This window comes from Idiotropiscis lumnitzeri, chromosome 15 (genome assembly GCF_059441095.1).
Source record: "Idiotropiscis lumnitzeri isolate Australia: NSW breed Sydney's pygmy pipehorse chromosome 15, RoL_Ilum_1.0, whole genome shotgun sequence".
Taxonomy (NCBI): domain Eukaryota; kingdom Metazoa; phylum Chordata; class Actinopteri; order Syngnathiformes; family Syngnathidae; genus Idiotropiscis; species Idiotropiscis lumnitzeri.
Window position 1 is genome coordinate 1509497 of NC_142405.1, and position 25661 is coordinate 1535157.

Consider the following 25661-nt stretch of genomic DNA (forward strand, 5'->3'; position numbering starts at 1 on the left):
CAATTATAATGGGTGTATTTTCACTATTCGCGGGCCGGTTCCGTCCCTACCACTGTACTGTAATTCGATGACATTAGCAGCGTGTCATGCGTTAGACGTCACCGCCCTGTCCTGACAGCTTCCTGCCTCTGATGTGCTCGCAGCGCGTTGGTTGAGTCTGTCAAGAAAAGCAAGACAAGGAGAAAAAGGCTTAAGAAAATGCCCGTTTTTGGAAGCTTTTCTCTCCGCTGTCGTCTTCTACTACGCCATTCATGCATCCGCCTCACAGGGGACAGCTCGGGTACCTGCAGACGCTCTCCAGGGTGCTGAATATGGGCTGAGGAGGGAGGAAGGAGGGCTGCAGCGTGCCTGCATTCATTCTTAATAGGCAGCTGTTGGTAGGTGTGTGTGTGTGTGGGGGGGGGGGGGGGGGGGTATGGAATGAGTTCATCTGGGGATGAGGGACCATTACAATGCCCTGACAGCTCACCCATTAGTCTGTGTCATTCATTATTTGCATGAAAATACATACGTTTAGACTCTGAATTGTCCATCGGTGAGAATGGTTGTTTGTCTACATGTGCCAAGTGATTGTCTGGTAATAAAAAATCTAATAAAGAATACTTAATTGCACTGTATGTCCTGTAGAGGTCAAATATGACAAACGGTTGTTTTTTTTCCCTCCCTGCTTGTGGTCTAAAGCGCCACCTGCAGGAGTTGTCTCGCTAGAGCACCATGAGATGATGCTGCCAGCCTCGACGTCCTCGATAGGTGTCGCTATTGTTCAGCCACACAGCGTGACGTGACAACAAAGAACTACTGTACAGTTGTCTTTTAAGCTTTTATGGTTTTATATTGTTGGACTTGTTGATTTTTCAGCCATTTTTTAACATTTACTTTTAAAGCACGTGTTGGAGCTTTGAAATTACCCTATATAATAAGTATGTTATATGAATATTGTGTTTTTGCCTGCACGCGCACGTGTGTCCGCGTGTGTGCGCGCGCGCGCGCGCGTGTGTTGTGTGTGTGTGTGTGCGCGCGTGTTTGTGTCAGTATTTATTTGAATTTTACAGGCAATTCCAGGTGCTTCAAACCGGTCAGGTGAGTTCCTTGGGGTATGCAGGTACTACGGCGCCCGAGAGGCCTCTTTATAACCTGCGAGTAGACCGGAAATACAAATAAAAATGACAGCTAAAGTCCACGGATTTGACATAGTCATACGTCAATTGAATGAATATTAATTTTGCATTTGGCGACAATTTTGAAATTGTACAGCCAAGTCGGTTCAGGGAACATTACGATAAAGCAATTTCCTCATACGCCAAATTAAAGGATAAGACGTATTTTATTTTCAAGCAGCACCGGAAGTGTACGTATTCGTCACATCAGCCTTGACCTTGGCTCGCCTCCCGGCCACTAGGAGGAACAAGGGATCCCGGCCAGGTTCCCAGCGTGGACTCGGAGGAAGCGCTCTCTCTCTGGTTCTCTTTCCCTTTCGCTCTCTTCGCCACAAAAAAAAAAAAAAACCCACAACATCGGACGGGACGCGAGTGAAAGTACGAGAGTCCCCCTCACCCCACGCTCGTCCTCGACGAGTTACTGTTACATGGGGACACGCCATGACGTCCACAGCGAGCGAAAGGCGGGCGTTTGCTCACAAAATCAACCGGTGAGAAGTTATTGTTCAGCTGTGGTGCCTCCGTGGAAATGCGCTTGTGTAAGGTGTAGCTCAGCTCATTCATTACTTGAATGGGGCAGTGTTTGGAGCGTTAATTTAAAAAGATCGAATAGACCGTTAAATTGTGATGAGTGGTGTCTCGTGCGAGTGTCATCCTAACTGTACAACTAAAGCTAAACCGCTAGTGTGACGTCATTTGCTAGTAGCTAATTGTGACAGCGGTCTGTTTTCCACTCGTATGCATAGCTAGGCATGACATGGAGCGATCTAGGTGTCAACAAAAACACCATAGTAGTGAATGTGTGTGTGCGTGTGCGTGTGTTAAGCTATTTACTGCGCCAGCTTTCCGTTTGCCAACCTGTGATTGAGGGCTTTACCTGCAAATCAACTTATCCTCATTCTTAATTGAAGGGTTTGTCTCAGGGCCCCAGCTTCAACTTACAGCCTTTCCACACAACCAAACAGGAAGAGTCAGTATTGATCTCGCCACTCATTGCTGAGGTGTGTTTATCATTATTGGCCCTCATCACTTGAATGCATTTTGTCGAGCACTCTGCATAGCAGCACAAAGTGATGTTCCAGTCAGTGTATTGTTTCCCAGAACTTCGTCTCTCCTCGACTGGACTATTGTGTCTTGCCGGATGCAGGAAAGGGTGGGAAGTTATGTGCTGGCCATTGCCCCTGCGCTTGATAGCTTTTCCCATATCCTGTTTGACCATGGAGACCGAACTGCAGAAGTTTTGGGTTTTTTTTGCACATCTTTTAAGGCTGGTATTGCACTACTTGGTGTGATTCTTGTCTGTGTACAGTATGACAATCGGCCACAAGAACACAGTAGATGGTTATCACATTTGCCCCACAGTTGGGAAGTGTGGGAATTGCATGTGTGGCGCTTGCATGTACTCGTGGGCTTCCTCCCACGTCCCCAAAACATACACGTTGGGTTCAGTGAAGACTCTAAATAGCCAATAGATGCACAAGTGAGTGTGAATGCTTGTTTGTCCTCTTTAATTGGCTTGTGACAAGTCCAGGGTTTATCCTTGTTCTTGCCCAAAGTCGGCTGAGGTAGGCTTTAGCTCACCTTTGATATGAAAGAGCACCATACTGAAAAAATGTGAATGGAATCATGGATTTGTCATGCCAAATAATAAAAACTCAAGAAATTTAAATGGTGGGAAAAGATTGCTTAACTTATGAATTGCATTGCGTTGCCATTGCAGCTGTCCCCGTGACACAAACTGCTATTTGATGACTTTCTAGTAGCAGCTGCTTGCCGTCTCATTGAAAGGATTGTGGTGGGGTTGTTTTTTCTCCCCCACTTTTAAAGCCTCTCATTTGCCGTTACTCCGTCAAAGCTCTGGCTCCGCGCCCGTAAACTAGCTCGCCTCCTTTTTTTTGTTTTGTTTGTGAGTTCCTGTCCATTGAGAACAGCTGTTGGCTGAGCATCATCTCGTCAAAGCTGACAGCAGAACGCACAGGAAACACATCATCAAAGCTTTCAGGAGAAAGAATTGGAAGGGTCCCTTGGATTAGAATTTTCAGACAAGTCGTCCCAACTTTTGGGGCCATGGAACATAAAATAATGCCGTGATCATGTGTGAGGCAAGGGAAAATATTATATTGCTTAAAATGGTGGCGTCCGCTCGCATAGACGCGATGCCATGGCACAAGACACGCTCAGATACCGCCATACTTCATCTTTTTTTATTTGAGTGTCTCAAACAGATACGTAGCGTAATTACGACATAATTGCTGTATTTGTGTAGGTTAGCGATAGACAACAGCAGTCCAACATGAGTGGCGAAGCAGGATGACAAAAGTTGCATCATCACACCGCTGCAATAGCACAGAGCGTAACTCACCACTCAACTAAACATTTTGGAAATTACAATCATGGAATAACCTCCTAGTGCACATTAGACAATCGTCGTTGCGGTCTATTCTCAGCTTAAAATGAAATTTTATTGTTTGGCTTTCAACATTTAGTTTTTATTTATGTTCAGCACTTTGTTTCAGCTGCGGTTGTGTTATGTCAAGTTTCATCAGTTCTGTTTCTCCTTTCACAGGACCGTCGCCGCAGAGGTTCGGAAGCAAGTGTCCAGAGAGTACGGCTCGCCCCTAATGTCCAAAAAGCGAGGGACCGTGTACCATCCCGTGAGTCAGCCCGTATTTAACTTGGTTTACCTCCGCCTTGAAAGCGGCAATTGGTGAGTCAGCAGATGAAGCTTTGTGAACCTGCTTCAAAGAGAAAGACTAAAAATATGTTGCGCCCTTTTGTCAAGTTCGTTTTTTTTCTTTCATTTTTTTTCTTCGAGAGGATATGCCTGCACGAGCCTTGTTATTTGATAAGCTTTCCAAATGCGCAGATGCATGTCGGGATAACGTTGAGTGAGGGAACTTACATAAGATGCTGCGTTTACAGAAATATCGTAAATGCCCTGACGGAAGGGTGACAAATTTTTTAAATGAACTCAACGTTAGTGGGTGCGCACATCAGACATAGTTTGCGGAATAGACGTGGCGGCTTCATCACAGTCTGCAAACAAAAATAAGATCACCTGTTAACATTAACTGTGTTCATGGACGTTTTGCTGTCCTCTTATCTCCTCTGCGCTGCAGCTCCCCCTGACTGAGGTGGTGGAGCCGGTGGATTTTGAGGAATATGTGAGCAGTCACGCTCCCGGGGTGGAGCCGGGCCCCCTCAGGCAGCTCATGGATTTCCCCCAGGATGACTTGGAGCTCCACCACATGGACAAAGAGTGTTCCACGCTGGAGCCTCCGCAGCCTGAGGAGGAAGAGTAAGCACAAAATCCTTCACGCTGGACCACTTTGCACGTATTGACGGAGGTTATTTTATTGTCGTTGGCGGGGGGACAAATGCGACGTCGATATTGGAACAAAGCATTTTTGTCTGTGACATTGAAGTGAGCATAAATATTAAAGGCATAGTCTTGCTTAATTATTCATGTGTTTTTCTGAACTCAGTGCTCTGGATCCCAGAGTGAGAGATGCCTTGGCTGTCTACACAGATGACTGGCTTGTCATTCAGAGAAAGTAAGTGCCAGACGCACGGGAACCAGTTGAATCCTGTGTTTTCATTGCCCGCAGTGCTTATTCACCTCCTGTTCAGTTGTCACCAGTGTAATCTTTGCTTCTGCTAACCTCCCCCCTGTTAGATATCAGCACTATAGCACCACACACAGCCCGCACAGCTCCGAGCGACAGCGGGAGAGGCAGCGAGGCCTGCTCAAACAGAACTTTGAACTGGATGACAGCGCCACCGCCGAGCGCCAAGACGACCAGGTAGCGGATGGCTGCCCGTTAGCACACAGAAGCAACGGCGCTTCAGACTCACACCTGCCACTTCATTAGGCACACTTGCACAATCTAATGAGGTTGAGCATTCTCCGTTTTGAATCAGGCATATTATTCACCCATGTTTTTCGTATCTTGAAGAATTGACAGAAGGGGGGATATTTGAGGGCACCTCATTGGATGGTGCAAGTGTACCTAATGATGTGACATCCGATACTAATACTAAGTCCTGGTCACATGCGTTGACGTAAGTCTGGATGAACAAAGCAAATGAAAACGGAGCCCAAGCACATTGTTCAGCTCATCTTTCAACAACAATCTGCAGCGAGTTCTTGAGCAGAAAGGATAACACATGATGTCACCTCTCACGTCAGGACGACGCAAAGCGGCGGTCCACTTCCATGGACGAGACGCCGCGGGGAAGCTGGGCGTCCAGTATCTTTGACCTGAAGAACTCGGCCTCTGACGTGCTCCTGCCGTCCGTGCTGGAGCGCACGGGGCCCGAGGACATGGACTGCCACAATACCGATGCCCGCCTGCAGGGGCGCCATAGTGACTTGTTGGGTCTCTACCCGCCCCCTGACGAGGTTTGTGTCATTGCTGACTTTTGGATCCAGTGATCTTGAGGAACACGTTTTTCAAAGTAATTTTGCCAACACAAAATGTTTAAGCATGGCAGACTGGATACAATTAAACGGCAACAATTTGCTGCCAGTGCTCTTCAAATTCGGATGATGGCGTTTGCAAGAGCAAGAACCTTTTTGATTTTGAATGCCCGAGATAGTTGCAGTAGCGGCAGATTGTTCCATGTCATCCAAGAGTGTTGTTAACAAACTGGCCAAATTTGAATTGAAGAAAATTCAATAAAAATTGCCATGTATGTGAAATGAGAATTTACAATCGGTAAAAATAAAGCTGCCCTCGGCGCTAAATGCGCTGAAACCACAGAACAAAAAAGTTTTTCTTTTGCCTATGCATAACTACGCCTTAAGACTTTTGGCCTTCTGAAAAGTCATTGAAGAGTCATTTGGATCGGCTGACTTAAACTAAACTACTGAAATAAGTGAACTTCTCCACGCTATTCTAATTTATTCCATGTTTTTGTATCTGTTGCTCATATTCCAATTTTAAACATCCTCACCCCATCTCGTATTTGCTTTCCACTGTGTTCTTTTTTGTTCATTTCAACCACTCTCTCCTTTTCTTTCCGTGCGTGTTGCCTTGACACGTTGCTAAGATGCCTTTTTGTGTGCGTAAATGTGCGGGCGTGTTTTTTTTTTTTTTTTTTTCCCAGGACGAAGCCGTGGAGCGATGCTCTGTCCCTGAAGTGCCCAATGAACATTGTGGCCAGAGGATCATGGTCAAGTGTCTTTCTCTCAAGTGAGTGACATTTGCAGTCCAGCAGCTCCCCCGTTGTCGTTTATTAAAGAGGCTAACCGTCATATTTACGTTTTCAGATTTGAGATTGAAATTGAACCAATATTTGGATCGCTCGCCCTGTATGATGTCAAGGAAAAGAAAAAGGTTTTAATCCTATTTTGTCAGTTGAATTGCATTAATTTGGTAAAACACTGAGCTCATGCTCGCCTTATTGAATTAGGCCCTGCCTTCAAATGTCTTAAGTGACCTTGTGGTTTAAGACAGAACTCAATTACAGCTCCTCAATGTGCATTTTCATTCCCGTCCCCCCTCCTCAACCATTCCCGTATCTCTCGATCCCTTCTTCCCCTGACAGATTTCCGAAAATTTCTACTTTGACCTGAACTCTGATCAGATGAAAAGCCTGCTGAAGCCCCACACGCCTCACATCGCCATTTCCACTCTGGCGCGCTCGGCCATTTTTTCCATCACATACCCGTCCGCTGATATCTTCTTGGTCATTAAGGTAAAGGGGAGAAAGAAATATCGTCATGGGAACTAATGGTGCCAGTTCTCTCGTTGGCTCACGAATGAGCTCATCTGCCCTTTCATGCGCCGTTTGATGCGTCTCCATTGACATCGACTTTGAGTGCTGAATACGAATTCTTTTTCTGTTGCAGCTTGAGAAGGTTCTTCAGCAAGGAGACATCGGAGAGTGCTGCGAACCCTACATGGTCATGAAAGAATCCGACTCCTCTAAGGTAACGTATGCGCCACCAAGGTCATGACCTGCAGCCGCTATGCACGTGGGATGCTTTTTCTGTCCAATTGCTCAATTCTGTCTGTCTGCGTGCAATATTTACCAACCGACTGGCCTTCGCAAATACTCGAGGCTAATTTTTGGCTCTCTTTCAACCAACGTATCATGATGTAATGACTTCTTCTTTCTGCATACAGCACAAGGAGAAGCTGGAGAAATTGCGTCTGCAGGCAGAGCAGTCTTGCAATCGTCTCGGCTGCTTCCGCATGCCTTTTGCGTGGACGGCCATTCACCTTCTCAACATCGTCAGTAGTGTGGGAAGTCTGGACCGCTTGGACCCCGACTCCGACTCTGGTACTGCACCAGCCATTGCGTGATGGGCTCAAATATCCAACATGCACTTTCTTGCATCATCAAGCGTCCCTCCCTCCTGCCAGAGCGCAAAGGTCACGGCACGTGGAACGAGAGGAAGAAGAGGGGATTTGAGCGGATGAGCGTCGGCGACGACGTTTGTAACTTTGCCACTTTCCGTCCAGCGACGCTGACCGTCACCAACTTCTTCAAACAGGTTCATTCATTTGATTGGATGACACGTACTGTGATGTAACAGTCATGCCGGACTTGTTTTGTTTAGTTTTTTTTCACTGGGAGGGCCAGAGTTCAGTTCAGACATTCAAGTTATGAATGTCATGCAGCATAATTAATGTGCCGTAACAAGAAAGCACACTTCATAATATTTTCTGTTTGTGACGTGTTGTTTTTCATGCACATACTATATTTTGAGGTGCATGCAATGAACTGGTTTGTGCAGCGGCTTAAGCATTTGTTCACATCACAAAGCATTGCTCAGTTGCTGCTGTGCTTGCTGTTTTTCATTTGAATGTTTTTTCGCGTACAAATATTTATTACTTTCTGGATTACCGTAAGTAAAGCGATTGTGGTTGGAAAGGGGTGGTCACATGAGTATAATTATTTTTGATATGTCATAAGCACACCGCCATGGAAATTACATAGCTCTCCTTGCCCACTTGCGAGGGCATCACAAAACCCTCACATGCATTTTTTTTAGTTGCTGAAATATATTTTGGTCCTGTTAGTAATATAGTAATAGATTACTGATCTCTCCGACTAATATCCATATTCAGAACCGAACTCTGTCGGAAACTGAGGGCCTCAATATTGAGCCACTTGTGGATCTCCGTTTTTGAGACGTTACGGTAAACAAAAAAATAGAAACGTGTCATCATGTTAATAATAGGAATGAGTAAATACAGTATTTGTCAATAAAACGTCTTTCTTGTCCTTGCTCCGTTCTGAGTCCGAATTGTGGTTCTTAATAAAGGAAGGGGACAGGCTGAGTGATGAAGATTTATACAAGTTTCTGGCAGACATGCGGAGGCCGTCCTCTGTCCTGCGGCGACTCAGGCCTGTCACAGGTGAACTTTAAAGTCGCTTTCATGCAATTATTGTCCTAATTTATTCAGTGAACGAGGTCTCATTTCTCTTTGGCTCTCTTTTTTTTTTTTTTTGCACACAGCTCAGTTGAAAATCGACATCTCCCCGGCGCCGGACTCGCCTCATTACTGCCTGTCACCTGAGCTGCTCCACGTCAAGCCCTACCCGGACCTGCGGGTTCGCCCCACCAAAGAAGTGCTGGAATTTCCGGCTCGCTACGTATATACTCCGCATACCTCGTACAGGTGAGCAAAGAAGCCACACCACATTCCACTCAATCACTTTGTTGAATTAGTTAGTTGGGTTTTGTGTGTGTGTGAGAGAGAAGAAGATGGTCGGTTTGACATGTTTTTTTGAAATCATCTTTTTGTAACAAATAGTTTAAATATAAAGTTTTAATTAAACTGTCACAGTACAGCAAGCAAAATGATACGGTTGTGCTGCTCGACAAATGACAAACATACAACATTGATCATTGTTGCACTGGTGAAAGGGAGTGCTGTGGGTGTTCAGTGCTGATGATGTCGATCATCCTTTGAAATTTCAGAACGCTTCGCTCTGGAAAACGAGAAACAAAAACAAAATGAGCCCAACTGAAGACTAATGACAAATTCTATTCAGCCCGCGCTTGCGTTGTGACTCGCCATCATTTGCAGTTCGGAGAGCTTCTCGGCGTGCTTGTCAATCTTCTGCTTTTGAAACTGGGTCAAATGCTGCAGACCTTTCAAGATACTGGCGTTAAAGGCAGCTCGCTCCTAAAATCAGTGAAGCCAGTAAAGATAAGCCTTGCGGTGGGACCCGCCCCGCTTACAAAAAAAAAAAAGAAAAACGCTGTCTGGCAAGTGTGAAGGGAAAAGCTGAGCTTACCTGCAGCTCTTTGATGCTGGTGGGGACGGTGCTGTTTAGGTAGGCCTCTATGCTCTTCACTTTCGTCCAAAGCGCCGCTTCTTCCCGCTCGATGTCGGCCAACCGACCTTCAGTTATCTTAGTCTGAGTCTCTTGCTCGTCTGTCTGCTCCTGCCAAAAGAACATCTGCACGTATTATCTTCAATCGCCACAAATGGTCCGTGAAGCCGACCCACAAAGTGATCATTGGAATTGGAATTCAAAATAATTGTTCCTAATATCTCGCCCCTTTCATGTCGTTGAATCATGTCAATCCAGTTGGCGGTGAGCTGGAGCCTCTCCCAGCTAACCTTGACTTGATTATCACAATTTGTCAGCCAATCGCAAGTCTTTTATATGAATTATTAGAATGTTCTCTCTGTATGATGAGCTGCAGCTCTACACCACAGACTGACCATTAACATCTACGTATTGTTTTCGATCTCATTAAACTGCTTTGGGATCATTTAATGAAGTGACTGCTGAGCTATTTTGTTCCATTTGAGATTAAAAAGCTCAGTTGCCAAAACACAAGTTCAAGAGGCGGTGAAGCGACTTTGTTGCGTCTGCTCGGTTGTCAGATTGGTCCATGATATGTTTTATCTGGAGCAACATGCTGCTGCGCCTTGTCCAACGTGATAGCGATCTTTTACTGTAATAGCTTGCGCCCAATCTTGTTACTCCTTACCTGCAGCAGCTGTATCACCCCCTTAATCTGTTTCTCCACCTCGCCAGCCTGCGCCGTCTGCTCCGTGAGCCGCCCGAGAGCGCCCTCGTGCTCCTTCAACGTCAGCAGGATGTTCGCCACCTTGCCCTCGGTGCGTTCGTACACATTGTTGAGGGATTCACGCAGCTGAATGATGCCAAACGCGAGCACCTTGACGTCCTCCCCGTGGGCGACTCTGTCCGCTGTCTTGCCCGGCGGCTTGAGGGGGCCCGCGCGAACGGCTCCGAGCCCCCCGGCCAAATAAAGCAAGCATAGGCTCCAGATCATCCCGGTTGATAGCAGACGCCTGCAGATTCTTTATCTTCTCTTTCGCCTTGTCACTCAAAAGGCGGCGGCTTTTCTCCCAACTACAATCCAGTCGCTAAGAGACAATGTTCTGATTTCAAAGTCAGACAACCAGTACTATAAACCATTGAGCATTAGTAGATTTACTGGGATACTGACTGCAAGGTGAAGCACGAACGCCGCTGACGCTCCTTTTATTTGATGTGTACATGCAAGAATTGGTAAAACATTAGCTCAGTTGTGGTTCGATCCCAGTTCTTGACCTTGGTCTTAGTGACCTTCCTTAAAAAGCGACCTATGACATACTACAAATGTGACATATTTTCATGTTTATTTATTTATTTGTGGACTCACAAGAGGAGGTTTTACATATCTAATATTATTTTAATGTGCAAGTGGTGGATGCGTAAACACGTTGGTGGGTGGGTGGCCTGAAGTGACCTTTTTAATGTTTGAAGTGGCCCAGCGTAGGTCACGTTCTCCAAGCGTAGTCAATTCTAGGTCACGCTTGTGCACTGTGTTCTGCTGAATGTTGTTCTGCGTTTTCAAACTTTTCTTTGTTCAAAATTTTAAATCAATTCAGTCTTTGCCATCTGCCTTATCTCTGCCCGTCAGGAACCTGCTCTACGTTTACCCGCAGAGTCTCAACTTCAGCAGCCGCCAGGGCTCTGTGAGGAACATCACCGTGAAAGTTCAGTTCATGGCGGCAGAGGACCCCAGCCAAGCTTTGCCGGTGAGTCACCGCCTTCCTCTGCCACGTGAGAAAGCGTAATTCCCATGGCAAAGAACAGCCGCAGGGCGGTGAAATATTATATAGACGTCTTCAAAGTGGGGGGGGAAATGAGGGCGGGATGAAGGAAAGTTTAGTGACATTTTGTGAGCTCTGTGAAGATGGATTAGTTAACTTGACGCATCCACTTTAGTTTGAAGCCCCTATATGTAAGAGGAGCTATGTCCCTTCCATACCTGGGTAAGAAACTATCGTATTTTCCGGACTATAAGCCGCTACTCTTTTTCCTTGACTTTGAACCATGCGGCCAATACAACGGTGCAGCTTTTCTGTGAATTTTTCTTTCACCTGTGGAGGCGCTTTCTAGTTCAGAAAATACGTTAAATAAATCTCACTTTTTTTTTTCTCTTGAGTCTCTTCTGTTTTAATTAGCAAAAAAGAGTTGCTGCTTATATACACATGCACCTTATCGTCCGGAAAGTATTGTCACTAGAAACGCGACCTCAATGTGTTGCATTGCCGGTGAACGAGTCCCACAAAATGAAACGCATTTCAACTTGTTCAACAGGAAGTAAAACTGGGACACGCAGTATTAAGCTGTTTGGCCGATGACGTCGCCTAATGTGTGCCATCGATTGATCTTTGAACGTATCCGACTGTTGTTGTGTTCTTGTAGGTCATTTTTGGGAAGTCCAGTTGTGCAGAGTTCACGAAAGAGGCATTCACCCCCATCATCTACCACAACAAGTACAATTCCCTTCCTTCCCGTTTCTTGAGCTTCTTCCCTCTTTCCGCCTGCTCAATTCCCTTCGGAGTTCCCCTGCTAAGCTGAGTATTTAACTCTTGCCCCTCCTCCCTCAGGTCTCCTGAGTTCTACGAGGAGATTAAGCTGAAAATTCCTGCCAACCTCACAGACAACCACCATCTCCTCTTTACCTTCTACCACATCAGCTGCCAAAGCAAACAGAACACTCCTCTGGAGACTCCCGTGGGCTACACTGTGAGAAAGCGCAACCCACACTCAGCGTGCTGTTTGATAGCTCCCTCTGTAGCTTGGCCGTCAGTAAGACACGGCTCTCCTTCTCGTTCCACCCGCAGTGGATCCCGCTCATGCAGCACGGCCGACTGCGCACGGGCTCCTTCAGCTTGCCCGTCTCTGTGGAGAAGCCCCCGCCTAGCTACTCGGTGCTCACCCCCGACGTGAGTGGCTTTGATTAGAAGGACGACTATCGCTGCAGAAGCGCCGTCTATGCAGGTTGACTTGAGTTAAATGGGTCACGCGTCACCCCGGCAGGTTCAGCTGCCAGGCATGAAGTGGGTGGATAATCACAAAGGCGTGTTCAACGTGGAGGTGGCAGCAACGTCCTCAGTGCACACGCAGGTACAACATGCATGCCAGTGTGCTGCCAATATTGCCTATTTGAGTGTTGCGTTTGTTTTTTTTCCTCGGCCTGTGAGCATGAAACATGCGTGAGGTTTCAAGTCAGCACTTTGGTGGGAAGTTGGCAGCAGAGTTAAGCGTGACTCCTCTTTCTTCTCTGGTATGAAGTTATGACGCCTGCTTATTGTCAGTAAATGAGCGTGGGTGTCACAATTTCCCTTTGTTTATTCAAAATGGATCAAAAGGAGCATTTGCGTTGAGAATCCTAATGCTCATGATGTTTTGTTCCTCCGCTTGTCGCCTCCTACGTGAAATATGAAATGACAGGTTGGCGTAGAAATTAAACTTGCCACATAAAGTACATGTGAGGCATCTGGAAATCATCAAGCTATTTGCCATTCTCCGTAATAGCTTTTGTAAATTGAAGATCAAGCGCTAAACTTAATGATGTGGTCCCTAATATGACAGGTTCCTATTGTGTATTGTCATGCAAAATGTTGTTGAGTGCTGTTGCTCAACCGAGTGGAGACTACAGCCTATTTGAGGATATGATCCAGCCCGCCATCCATTTCTAAAAATAACTCGCGCAAGTGCGGTGAGAACAAGAAAACCAAACGCTGACTCAAGCCAAAATTTGAACCCTTTTAAGTTGCCGAAACCTCAACGATGAGACGCTCGTCGGGGATGCTGCTTCTGCCACAAAATTCACACGCAAAAGAAACCAAAGTTCCCTCTGTGCATTTGCCAGTTTTTTTTTTTTAGAGTGCCGTAAGAGTGTTTTTTTATGTTTCAACACATAAAGCTTTACAAATCCAAATATGTAAATGTGTGTCTTCTAAAAAGAGTAATGTACCCCTCAGGACCCCCACCTGGACAAGTTCTTTACGTTAGTGTACGTGCTGGAGGAATACTCCTTCCCTTTCCGCCTCAAAGACGTTATCATCACGGAGGCCAACATGGAGGGCGAGCTGAAGGCCAGCATGGCTGCACTGAAGGGGGCGTTGCTGGACACCTGCATCAGGTTCCTGCACCAGCTGCTCAACAAACTCATTCAACTCATCGTCTACCCTCCGGTCATCGCAGGTCAAATTGGTGAGCTGATGTTAACGTTGAACTCTGGTTCGACCGATTTAGAGGACTCGTGCTGCCTCGTGAGTCATGCTTGCAATTTATCACTCTGCCACGTTCAATATTGTTCTTGGCTCGTTCGCAGTAAATCTTGGCCGCGCTGCCTTTGAAGCCATGGCTCTTTTGGTGAACCAGATCCACAAAAATCTGGAGGGCAACCAGGACCAGCACGGGCGCAACAACCTGCTGGCGTCCTACATTCATTACTGCTTCCGACTGCCGACTTCTGAGCCTGCAATATCGCCGCCAAGTAAGCTGTTAAATCCAAAGGAAGAAAAAGAAACAAAAAAATGGCGTCATGTCATCGGACACAATTTGCTGCTCGTTGGCAACAGTCCAGTGACGCGTCTTTTCCCGCCACTTCTGCCAGCCGCTGGCACGCTCTCGTATGAGATGCCGTTGCAGTACGCCACCTTCTCCAGAGCGACGGGCCGTCCGAGCAGCCTTAACTTGTCTCGCTCTAAAAGTATCAGCAACTCGGACCCCGACTTGGCCACCACTCCGGTTTCTCCTGATGAAGAAGTGCAACGGATCATCAGCAGCAAGGTACCTCACTTTTCTTTGGTCAGTCCATCTTGAGACTCATTTGAAGACGTATTTTTCCACGTATTGACTAATTGTCACTTTTATTTTATGTCTTCTAGTTTGTTTTGTTTGTCTATGACTCATTTCTTCGTTGTCACACCGTATTTGTTTATATATTGAAAGGGAAACAGATCCATTTTATGTTTGCGTCAGGTTCTCAGTCCCTGTTTTGTGGAATTATTCGTCTGTTATGCTGCAATTACGCTTCTGTTTTGCCTCAATTCTTTCTAGCAGAGCCACTTGGCAATTATGTTGAATTATGTAATTTATTGTCATTTACACTTTGTGCTTTTGTGGCGCTTCAGTCTTTGTTTCCCCGCCTTCCTTACTTTGGGTTGCTACGTTCGTCTCCCCAATTTTTGCTTTTATGGCGATGAGCAAACGATTATTCGCTGTGTCCTTGCCTCCTGCCACACTGTCTTCGTGTGTCTGCGCGTGTGTATTCTTGTCAGGGCATTGATCGCTCCCACTCCTGGGTAAACTCTGCTTGTGCCCCCGGGGGCTCCAGATCTGTGCTACGTCGGAACCCCAACTCAAGCTGTGAGCTCAAGCAGGTGCAGAAGCCCTCTCAACCTTCCCGCTCGCTTCCATCGGGGTTTAGAGCTGCACGACTCTGGGATTTAAGATCATCTTGTAGAACCACGTCAACTATGATGTATGGCGTGTGCACATCCAGCATTAATGCTCCCTCATGACCTGCCCTTTAGCCAATTGTTGGCAGAGCGATAAAGAGGATTTAGACGTGCTTTCTCTCTCTCGCCCATACAGTTTGACAAAACAAACGAGTGATCTTATTTAGATTTTTCGTGCAGCCCTTAATCTGGTGGATTATCTCTCAGCAGTCCTTTCCTATCTCTGTGCTCCACAGGTTGCTTCTAACTCCGCATGCCGCACCCCACCTGCCTTTCTCAACATTTGTGTCGCTAACCGAACCGCTTATTGAGTTCTTGCATGACACGTGTAGTTCCATTTGTCACACCCACGTTGTCCTCATCTGTATGTGTGTGTGTGTCTGTGTGTATACATATATATGTGCGTGCGTGCTCACCTCACCATCACGCCAAGTTAGGCAAACGACCACAGCAACAATCGCATGTCTGCCTTTTTGGACAGCGTGGCCTCATTTTCGGTCCCCACGAGGCAGATTATGAAAAAGGTAAAAGACACGTCGAGCAAACTAATTCATCAAGTCTTTGTGTTTCATCAACTCTTTGTGTGATTTACAATCGTCATTATCATTCTTTACACGCCTATTCTAATGAATTGAAAATTGATTTGGTTGGCATGAATGGCAGCTCATCAACTTTTTATAATCTAATACTCGCTGTGTCTCGGTGCGCGTCTAGCTGCTCCACGAAGAGCTGGCTTTGCAGTGGGTGGTCAGCACGAGTAATGTGAGGGAGGCGGCGCTGCAGCAGGCCTGGTTCTTCTTTCAGCTCATGGTTGGCAAACATTTGGGATCGTTTTCCTCCCACAGAGGGAAGGTGACAATATCGCTTAGCTTTTGTTGTTTGCAGGTCAAAAGCATAGCCCAACATTTGTTCCTCACCTCCAAATTGGAAATTCCCCGACGTCAGCGCTTCCCGGACCGCTTTGTGGACGACATTGCTGCGCTTGTTTGTGCCATCAGTGCTGACATTGCCAGCAGATACCACAAGGTAGATGGCGCGGAGGGAATCGAGACAAATGAATTGACGACAGAATTATTTTTTTTTTTTTTTAATCTTTTGTTTTTTAATCTGTCGGCCCTCTTTTTAAGGATGTGGAGCTTGTGGAGAGGTTAAATAGCATTCTGGCCTTCTTCCTCAACGATCTGTTGTCTCTCATGGACAGAGGCTTCGTGTTCAACCTCATCCGCTCCTACTACAAACAGGTGACCCCCTCCCCTCGTTGCACTCCAGATGTTCCCGCCCGTGCCTTTCGGCATTCCGCTTTTGAAACAACCTTGATTCTCAGATTGGCAACAAGTTCCACATGACGCCGAACCCGAGCTCTCTGAACGCTCTGCGGATGGACTTCATACGGATCGTTTGCAGTCACGAGCACTACGTCGTCCTCAACCTGCCCTGCTCCACTCTCAGCCCTCCAGCGTCACCTTCCCCTTCTACGTCCTCCACCACATCACAGGTATTTGAATTAAAAAAAAAAAAAAAACCTCCTCAAAACTGAGGCGGGAGTGCAAACCACCGACTTAAATGATAATCTGTCACGTTTGCTCCCCTCTCCGCCTTGCTTTGGTTTTGCATGTGTAGAGTTCAGCATTTTCCAGCGTGGCCCAAGACCAAGGCGTGGCAACTATGTTTGAGCTCTCTGTCCCATTTCGGCAACAGCACTTCCTATCTGGCCTGCTCCTCACCGAGCTGGCGCTCATACTTGATCCGGAAGGAGAAGGGTAGCCTGTGATTTTCGGCCTCTACAAGAGCAATTATTGTTTATGTTCAGTTTGAGTCTTACGTATGTTGTTTTTACCCCTGCAGAGTTTTTTTCCTTCATAAAAAAGCAATCAGCGCCGTTCACTCCCTGCTGTGCAGCCACGATTGCGATCCACGCTACAACGACCCTCAAGTCCGAGCCCATGTCGCTCAGCTGTACTTGCCCCTCCTCTCCATCGTCACGGAGGCCCTGTATCAGCTTCATGACTTTTCAGGTCAGCAATCTCCTTTTTGCAGATGCGTTCAAAACGTCCACCTCCTCAAGATTCACGAGCTTTATTGTCGGCTCAACGGCACCTGAGAGAGCATCTCTTATTTCTTTGCAGACTCCGCGCCGTCTCGCGTCCGCCATGCCCACGCCGACATCGCTGACCTAGACGGTAGCAGCACGATCAGTCAGTCTGTTGCCATGGCAATTGCCGGCTCCCCGTTGCCGCATGCCAAGGTTAACCCGTTCGCAATTCCCACAGTGGTGAGGCCATACCACAGACATCGCTTGTAAAACCACAATTGCACTTCTTTTCCTTTCTCGTGCTTCTTTGTTATCGTCTCTACTCCCGATTTTCACATCAGGCCGGTCGCCAGGGCAGCTCTCTGTCCGCCGAGTGCAGCCGAACTCTGCTGGTGTGCTTCCTGTGGGTGCTGAAGAACGCCGACGCCTCTCTCCTGGAGCGCTGGGTGTCAGATCTGTCTGTGCAGCAAATCAACCGCCTGCTCGATCTGCTGCATCTCTGCATCTCGTGTTTTGAATACAAGGTTATAAAAAAGCAGATCTCAATGCAACCACGTCACGACACGCATATGTCTTCATTTCTCCGATGACGTGTGCGTGCAGGGCAAGAAGGCGCTGGAGAGGATCAACAGCCTGACGTTTAAGAAGTCTCAGGACATGAAGGCCCGTCTGGAGGAGGCCATTCTCGGGACCATTGGCGCTCGTCAGGAGATGGTGCGCCGTTGCCGAGGTAAACGATCGAGCGGAGTTATGCGTATGGGTCAGGAGTGTTTATGAAGTGTGTTCAGGGAAACGTGTTTACATATCTAGAGAGGAGTCCCTATGGCAGTCAGGAGAACGTGAGGTGGAGAAAGAACGTCACTCACTGGAGACAAAACACAGACAGAGTCGACAAGTATGTTTGTTCCTCTTTTCATCCTTTAATGACAAATTACATTTGTGGTTCGGCATTCGTACGTTTGTACATTTTCTGAGGGAACCTATCGTCCCTTGTTTTTTGTGCTTAGGTTAGAAGCAGGTTACTGTTTTTATACCAAGCAAATTGTAAACATTTTCCAAGGACTAATCATTTGTAACTATAACTCAAACCAGGACGAAGGCTGAGGTGGAGCAGGAGTCAGTCGTGGATGGAAACCTTTCCACCGAGGCATCTCTGGTGGTACTGGATACACTAGAGATAGTTGTCAAGGTAAATTGGCCTTCAGTTATTAGATTTCATTTCACGTGATATGATTGTGTTAATGTCTTTTATTTCTTTTTTCTAGACCGTGGTGGCATCAGAGCTGAAGGAAAGCGTGTTAGGCGGCGTGCTCAGAGTTCTACTCCACAGCATGGCAGGCAACCAGAGCGCCCTCTTCCTGCAGCACTGCTTCACTACACAGAGAGCTCTTGTCTTCAAAGTATGTTCAGCATGAAATCTATGTCGTTAATTAAAGCAATTAATTAGTCTCTGGCTGCAGGCGAACAGATAATAAATCTAAGCAAAAGGGGTTTTGGGTTGTGTTCAGTTTCCAGAGATGCTGTTTGAAGAGGACACTGAGCTTTGTGCCGACCTGTGCCTTCGTCTGCTGCGCCACTGCAGCAGTAGCATCGCCTCCGTCAGAAGTCACGCCTCTGCCTCGCTTTACCTACTCATGAGGCAAAATTTTGAGATAGGAAATGTAAGGATACATGTTGACACCTCGAAGCTGATAAAGCAACCGTTTTTGCAGAGATAATTTTTGCGAAAATGTTTCTTTTCTATTTCTGCGGCAGAATTTTGCCCGAGTGAAGATGCAGGTGACAATGTCGTTATCCTCGTTGGTGGGAACTTCTCAGACCTTTAATGAGGAACATCTACGCCGGTCTCTCAAGACCATCCTGACTTACGCCGAGGAGGATGTGGAGTTGCGTGACACCCCCTTTCCTGAACAGGTATGTATACAAAGTGCTGCTTGGTGACACCCCCCCGATAAAGAACGCATCGCATTGATGGTGCTCGTTTTTGCAGGTTCAGGATCTGGTGTTCAACCTGCACATGATTCTCACCGACACCGTGAAGATGAAGGAGCATCAGCAGGATCCTGAAATGCTCATTGACCTCATGTACAGGTAATGTGATCTACTTGACATCCTACACAAACTTTTTTTTTTCAATGTGCTAATTGTGCTCTCGATCACTCCAGGATTGCAAAGGGCTACCAAAACTCCCCAGACTTGCGCCTCACGTGGCTTCAGAACATGGCGGGCAAACACTCTGAGAGAGGGAACCACGCCGAGGCGGCCCACTGTCTCGTCCACAGCGCTGCGTTGGTGGCGGAATACCTCAACATGTTGGAGGATTGCCGCTACCTGCCGATTGGCTGCGTCACCTTTCAAGTCAGTGCTTACAAAGTGAGATAATTGTGCCACAACGAAGCAAAGCTCATTCTGATTTCATGTCCCTCCCCCTCCTCCTCCCACACAGAATATTTCCTCAAACGTGCTGGAGGAGTCGGCCGTATCAGATGATGTCCTATCACCAGAGGAGGAGGGTATTTGTGCTGGAAAATACTTCAGTGAATCCGGCCTGGTGGGCCTCCTGGAGCAAGCAGCTGCCTCTTTTAACATGGTGCGAGCAGCATTCTCAAAGGACAGGCTGCCCGGCCAGGCTGTTTGTTAACGCAACACATGGTTGCTTTCGTACGGCCAAAGGGTGGCATGTGTGCAACCGTGAACCTCCTTTTATGCTTTAACGGCAGGCCGCCATGTACGAGGCCATAAATGAGGTGTACAAGATTCTTCTGCCCATCCATGAAGCCAACCGAGACTTCAAAAAGCTGGCTACGGTCCACGGGAAGCTGCAGGATGCCTTCAACAAAGTCTACAACCAAGTAAATTGTTGCATCACTTGAAAAAAGTCCTCTTTTTTTTTTCTCCTGCATGTGTTCTCATTATTTTTCTCTTTCTCTTGCAGAGTTCAGGATGGGAGGTAATGGCTTTATTTAAAACTTAGTTGTGTACAGAATATATCTAACAATTTAAAAAAATATATAAGTAATGAATTTTCTATTCACATTATTTTCTGTATTTGTCATTGCTTGATGTTGCTCTGACGACTGCGTGATTGACGGGTAAGTGTCATAAGATGCTTTAATGGTTGTTTTTTTTTTTTTCATATGATAGTTACATAATGTACTCATGATTCATTGCCCTCCTAACCTGCCAGTGTTCAGAGAATGTTCGGCACCTACTTCCGGGTGGGTTTCTATGGCTCTCGATTTGGGGACTTGGATGAGCAGGAATTTGTCTACAAAGAGCCGTCGATTACCAAGCTGGCTGAAATCTCGCATAGACTCGAGGCACGTCTATCAATCATATATGAAACCAAACGAAACGATGTGTAGATGCTCACGATTAATTTCCTTTGCACGCAGGAATTCTACTCGGAGTGTTACGGGGATGAGGTGGTCGAAATTATCAAAGACTCCAACCCAGTGGACAAAAACAAACTGGATGCCAACAAGGTAACATGGACTCGTCCGAGAGGACACCTTTTTAAAAACAAAAAAGGACCTTTGATTCTTTATCTTTCTGTAAAATTATAAAACTACACATTAGTTTGAACATTGTATTCTTTTTTTCATACACTTAGTATGGAGGAAAAAAACTGAAATGGACCTAAATTGAAAAAAAAAGAAGCACCCCACCCATGTGTGAGCCTGCATCATGTGTGGGTTGTCTGAGCACTGAAATTATTCCATTGTATTTTTTATCCCATTGGAATGACTAATATGTTATATTCGCCATCTCCCAAAAAAGTGAATCTTACATAAGAAATCCACAAAGGCTGACTTGACTGGACTTAAGTCCAGTTGCCTCAATCCAACCTTTGTGGATTTTCATGACCTAGATGACTAAAAGTTTACACAGACATTACATAAGAAACAATTAAAGAGATTTTATTTTAGAGAGAAATTAGGCAGGAATTGCCCTTCTAAAAATATTTTTCCTGTTTTTATCGAATCTGTATGAGGCTCCCTTATTTTAATTGAATAACTGAAATAAACTTTTCTTAAATATTCTAATATATTGAGATGCAACCTTCATGTAAGTCGGGGTGTACTAAAATTCCTCTAAAGGGTATAGAAAATATCACTGCCATAGTTTAAAACGCTGCTGCAGATAATAGTGTAAAAAAAAAAAAAAGTTTAGTCAGTGAAATGTTTGGCCATGCTCACGCTGTGCATTGAGAAATTGTCTAAACGTTTGCTGGGTCAAAGAGTTTGAGTTTCTCAAACTTTGCATTTTCTATATTGCTTGTCCTTAGTGTGCTTGTCACGTGTGAGCTCGAGACCCCCCCCTTGCTTGAACTAGAGGCGGTGTGCACCCTGGACTGGAAGCCAGCCAATAAATAGCAGGCCACATGTAGACAAACATTCACACTCAAATTGCATAGATGGTCAAATTTAAAGAACTTCAAATGAATTCAACTGAACTATTTTACGGCCATTCAGCTGTCAAATGGAGAATGTTTTCCGCTAAACGGGTTTAACTTGTGCTGTCAAACACGCGCCACCAGGCCTACCTCCAGATCACCTACGTCGAGCCTTTCTTCGACACGTACGAGCTGAAGGAAAGAATCACCTACTTTGACAAGAACTACAACCTGCGCACCTTCATGTACTGCACGCCCTTCACGCTGGACGGCCGCGCTCACGGAGACCTGCACGAGCAATACAAGCGCAAAAGCATCCTGACGGCGTCGCACGCGTTCCCGTACATCAAGACGCGCGTCAACGTCACTCACAAGGAGGAGGTAGGTCCCGGTTCGTGGACACGCGCTGCCGTACTCTAGATTCTACGGTTAGGGGGTCTTGGACCTTCTTCACATTGAATGGGCCAGTGAGCCTTTCATTGCTAATTTTGTTTGTGAAACAAAAGTCGTTTTTGTGCTCCCGTTTTGGCTCGTACTTGCGTGACTGCATGCCTACCGCTGCCTTTTTTTTTTACATCCTCCAATATTTTGTTTTTCAAGATCATCCTAGTGCCCATCGAGGTTGCAATTGAGGACATGCAGAAGAAGACGCAGGAGCTCGCCTTCGCCACGAACCAGGACCCGGCCGACTCCAAGATGCTCCAAATGGTGCTGCAGGGCTCCGTGGGCACCACCGTCAACCAGGTAAGCCGTCACTGCCTATTGTGTGAATTAAAATTGTCACATGGCCTGCATCTCTCTGGAATGTAAATCCCCCTTTTCTCTTTTGCATTCCTTCGCATCTATGTAACCTTCTCCCTCCTCCTTTTTCACAGGGCCCCCTGGAGGTGGCGCAGGTCTTTCTCACGGACATTCCCGACGACCCCAAGCTTTTTCGCCATCACAACAAATTGCGTCTATGCTTCAAAGACTTTGCCAAGAGGTGACGACGTGCTCCGTATCCTGTGTTCTGCGCCTTGTAAATCACAAACCCGTGCCTATTCTCCTGTGCATGCAGGTGCGAGGATGCCCTGAGGAAGAACAAGGCTCTGATTGGGCCCGATCAGCGGGAGTACCACAGAGAGCTGGAGAGGAACTACAATAAACTCAAAGAAGCGCTGGGTCCTCTCATCAACCGCAAGATCCCGCAACTGTACAGGACGCTGCCGGCTCCGGCTACACAAACACAGCGGTAACATGAGACATTAAACACACGTGCACTGTCACGCCTCCGCACACACACACACACGCAATAACCTCATGCTGCTTTTCCAACGCCATCAAACCGACACTTGAGAAGGAGAGCCCGAATGTATAAACGGCAGGAAATTAAAATTCACATGATGTAAAAATGTTCCAAAGAGTCCAGAGGAGTTGTTCTAGCTTATGGGAAGTACTGCCATTTTTGTTTTTTCTTCCGCTTTTATCAGCTTGTTTAAAATGGAATGGAAAAAAAGGCGACACTGAGCAGTGTCTGTCAGACCGCCACAAGACTAAACTGCAAGTTTATGTTTCGTTATCAAGCACAAAATGTTCATATCTCCAACAAGTTACTGACCGGTGACGTGATATAAACGCACTTCATCCTCGTCGCTCTTTGAAAGTTGACACCCTTCTGGCAGCGAACTACAACATTATTATTCGCAGGGCCTCTTTCATGGCCTGCATCGGTCCTCTCTTGCAAAAGTTCTTTACAATAACGGCGCTATTTCCCCACCAAAAGAACCGTTATAGGGGTAGGCATTTACAATCATGAAAAAAACACTCTCAAATAAAGACACCTCCATTTTGTGATCAGGAAGAAAAGAGGGTAAAATTGAATTGTGTCAGTTCATAAACAGGACAACAGCAGCGCCTACCGAAGCATGTAACGGTGATCCTCACTTACGTTGAGCAGACTCCCACGTGCTCGCTGCACGCTGTTGCCGAAGTTGATGTTTACGTTTTGAGAAGCTCGGTGACTTGTTTGAGCTTGAGCTTCACAGATGCCATGTCTGCTCTGCAGGCGGTGTGTTTGATGACATCAACTGCGACGCCAGAAGGAAAAGCGCACCAAGTGTAATTAAACCAGTTCATAAACGTTATTGTTGACACACAAACTGCTCTTCATGACTAACCAAAACCTCCCCCAAGCATCGTAATGGTGATATGAAGTCACCTTTTGAGTTTACACACTCACTGCGCAATGTTTACCGTCCGGGACTTATTAGTTGAGCTTCAGCTTTACAGCCGCCATGCCGTGTCGGCTCTGTAGGTGGCGGGTGCGATGAGGTGAGTAATTGCAGCCACGTTTGGGGTCTTGTTTACACTGAGGCTGAATTCAATGTGGCTTGCTGTCCCCTCTTTGGGAATTCACGTATTCATTTTTTTCAGTACCTATCTTCATTTATTTGATGGAAACTTCACATTCTCTTTGGTGTTGTTGCATGGTGCAGATACAACGGAATGCCAGCAGAAGCCTTTCTGTAAATTGTAGGTCATATTGCAGAAAAAAAAAAACACTGCTTGTCGCTCTCTCCCTTTCAGAAACTCCTACAGTCGCTCGAGCCTGCGAAGAGTCGAGGGCTGAGGCCAACCGGACGGCTTCGCCACCTGCCCTGCACGACAGGCACACGCCGCGCCCATGTTTTACTACACGCCCACTCGCACCCTGTCGTGTTTTTATCCCCCCGAATCATCATTATCGTCCCACCCACACACACACACATCATCACTCCTCGCCCCCGCTCTCCTTGCCTCCAGTCTCACACCTCAGCTGTTTATACAGGAAGGTTATCTGCACTGCAAACATTTTTCTTTTTTTTAAAGAGGCCCTCAGCGACTGTGTTCTCACGCATCTACATGCGCCTGCACAGGGACAAAAAAAAGATGTCTAACAGAATGCTTTGGACAAAATCTGAACAGAACCGATTTTATTGTTGGATCTCGACAAGTGTTTGGACTTTAAGCTGTTTGGCTTACTCTTCTTCCCCCGCCCACTCTCTTCTCTTTATTTGACGGCCTTGTTGAGACTTTTTGGCGAAGCGCCGCTGGTGGCCAAAGACTTTCCAATCAAAACTTTCCCATGCTGTCAACACACCAAATAACTGACATTCCGCCGTCCTTGAATTTGCACTGTAAATCGGAGGTGCGTTAGTTTGAGGCGTCAGGTCTCCGCTCCAACTCCCGTAGGGATTAATGATGTCAAAAGTCGGACGCCCTGCTTTGGAATGTACTACGCTGCCTCGCCAAATCTGTCCAAACTGTGACTGTGACTTTGACCAGCTCCCTGCATTCAGTCAAGATGCGCTCTGTGATGTCACAGCATGTGAGCTCCTCTCAATGAACTCCTGAAGGGTGACGCTGTTAACTTACTACTGTCCCAAATCATCCTGCACTGTTGTAAACTAACACTGTTGTAGCAATATTAGTGCTTTTCTTGTTTGTTTTTTTTATCTCTTCAATAAGTTTAATTTATTTACATGCTCTTTTTCTACTACTGCCTTCTATTAAATTACTTTTTCCTACAATTTAAGGATTTATTTTGGTTGATTGTTCCAAAGTGAGTTTATCTTTGCTTTTCTTTTTGCACTTGTGTGCGCATTTGGGTTCATTTATAGTTTTATATTCTCCGTATCGTTCTTTATTGGGTAGCCAAAATGAAAGTTTTACACAGACATCAGTGCACAGTGAGTCATGAAAATACTCTTGTAAAATAAACAATCCCAGGTAGGAGGGAACCAAGCTCATCGCTTTTCTCCATAAAACGTAATTTTCTTCATTGGGGAAAAGGGACAAAGGCATTTGGAATGAATAATATAGCAACTTCCCCACTGACTGTGAAGCAAACGAGTGTTGTTTTTATGTGATGAAGATAAGGCTGAACTGCAATTTACCCAATTGATCCGATTGTTTTGTGTTTTCAGGGCCATAATCCTGCTAGATTGAAGTCAAAACGTCACGGCGCTGTTGCAACCGGATTATTTTATTTTAAATGGCAAATTAAAATGTTGTCCTATCTGAATGCCGCACAATTCTCATATTTCCTTAATGACATTCTTGAAGAAAGTCAAGGAGTCACGGTTGCTCGCAGAGTAACGTGCTGACTGAGCCTTTCATTGAAAGCCCAATCCTTTGTGGATCAGGAAGATCATCATAAAGGGTTTGCCCTTTCAATCCGGAGGTCTCTGCCACCTCAATCGGCCTTTGAAGGAAGGCCCCCCTCCTGTTGTTTTTGTTCAAATAGAAGTGTGTCTCCTTCTTAGAATGAAAAGATGATTTGATTCTTCTCCTCTGACTCTGGAGGTCGATTGGGG

The 25661-nt window shown here is 46.2% G+C and overlaps 2 protein-coding genes across 7 annotated transcripts; one reads left to right on the forward strand and one right to left on the reverse strand.

Annotated features, from left to right (window-relative positions):
- Positions 1-1396: 1396 nt before the first annotated feature.
- On the forward strand, positions 1397-25094 carry dock6 (dedicator of cytokinesis 6). Of its 5 annotated transcripts, XM_088316216.1 has the most exons (51): positions 1397-1648; positions 3724-3811; positions 4277-4455; positions 4643-4711; positions 4834-4960; positions 5347-5559; positions 6267-6352; positions 6430-6496; positions 6708-6857; positions 7012-7092; positions 7289-7445; positions 7529-7659; positions 8434-8527; positions 8629-8791; positions 11059-11176; positions 11850-11920; positions 12035-12173; positions 12272-12373; positions 12468-12554; positions 13415-13646; positions 13768-13932; positions 14053-14228; positions 14720-14821; positions 15337-15423; positions 15614-15709; positions 15785-15925; positions 16027-16140; positions 16224-16394; positions 16520-16659; positions 16745-16914; positions 17026-17171; positions 17273-17455; positions 17535-17661; positions 17742-17826; positions 18024-18120; positions 18197-18331; positions 18440-18592; positions 18687-18845; positions 18922-19022; positions 19097-19289; positions 19378-19521; positions 19652-19783; positions 19867-19881; positions 20126-20251; positions 20327-20416; positions 21472-21708; positions 21928-22071; positions 22203-22309; positions 22385-22558; positions 23372-23424; positions 23893-25094. In XM_088316216.1, the coding sequence occupies exons 1-50, from the start codon at positions 1599-1601 to the stop codon at positions 23382-23384; spliced, it is 6327 nt and encodes a 2108-aa protein (XP_088172342.1). In that variant the 5' UTR covers positions 1397-1598; the 3' UTR covers positions 23385-23424; positions 23893-25094. The 5 variants fall into 5 exon arrangements, with proteins under 5 accessions (XP_088172342.1, XP_088172341.1, XP_088172340.1 ...); XM_088316215.1 differs by having other exon boundaries at positions 23372-25094; XM_088316214.1 differs by lacking the exon at positions 23372-23424.
- On the reverse strand, positions 8941-10571 carry angptl8 (angiopoietin like 8). Of its 2 annotated transcripts, XM_088316219.1 has the most exons (4): positions 10120-10440; positions 9414-9563; positions 9191-9301; positions 8941-9104 (listed from the first exon to the last, which is right to left on the reverse strand). In XM_088316219.1, the coding sequence occupies exons 1-4, from the start codon at positions 10423-10425 to the stop codon at positions 9090-9092; spliced, it is 582 nt and encodes a 193-aa protein (XP_088172345.1). In that variant the 5' UTR covers positions 10426-10440; the 3' UTR covers positions 8941-9089. The 2 variants fall into 2 exon arrangements, with proteins under 2 accessions (XP_088172345.1, XP_088172346.1); XM_088316220.1 differs by having other exon boundaries at positions 8941-9301; positions 10120-10571.
- Positions 25095-25661: the final 567 nt, after the last annotated feature.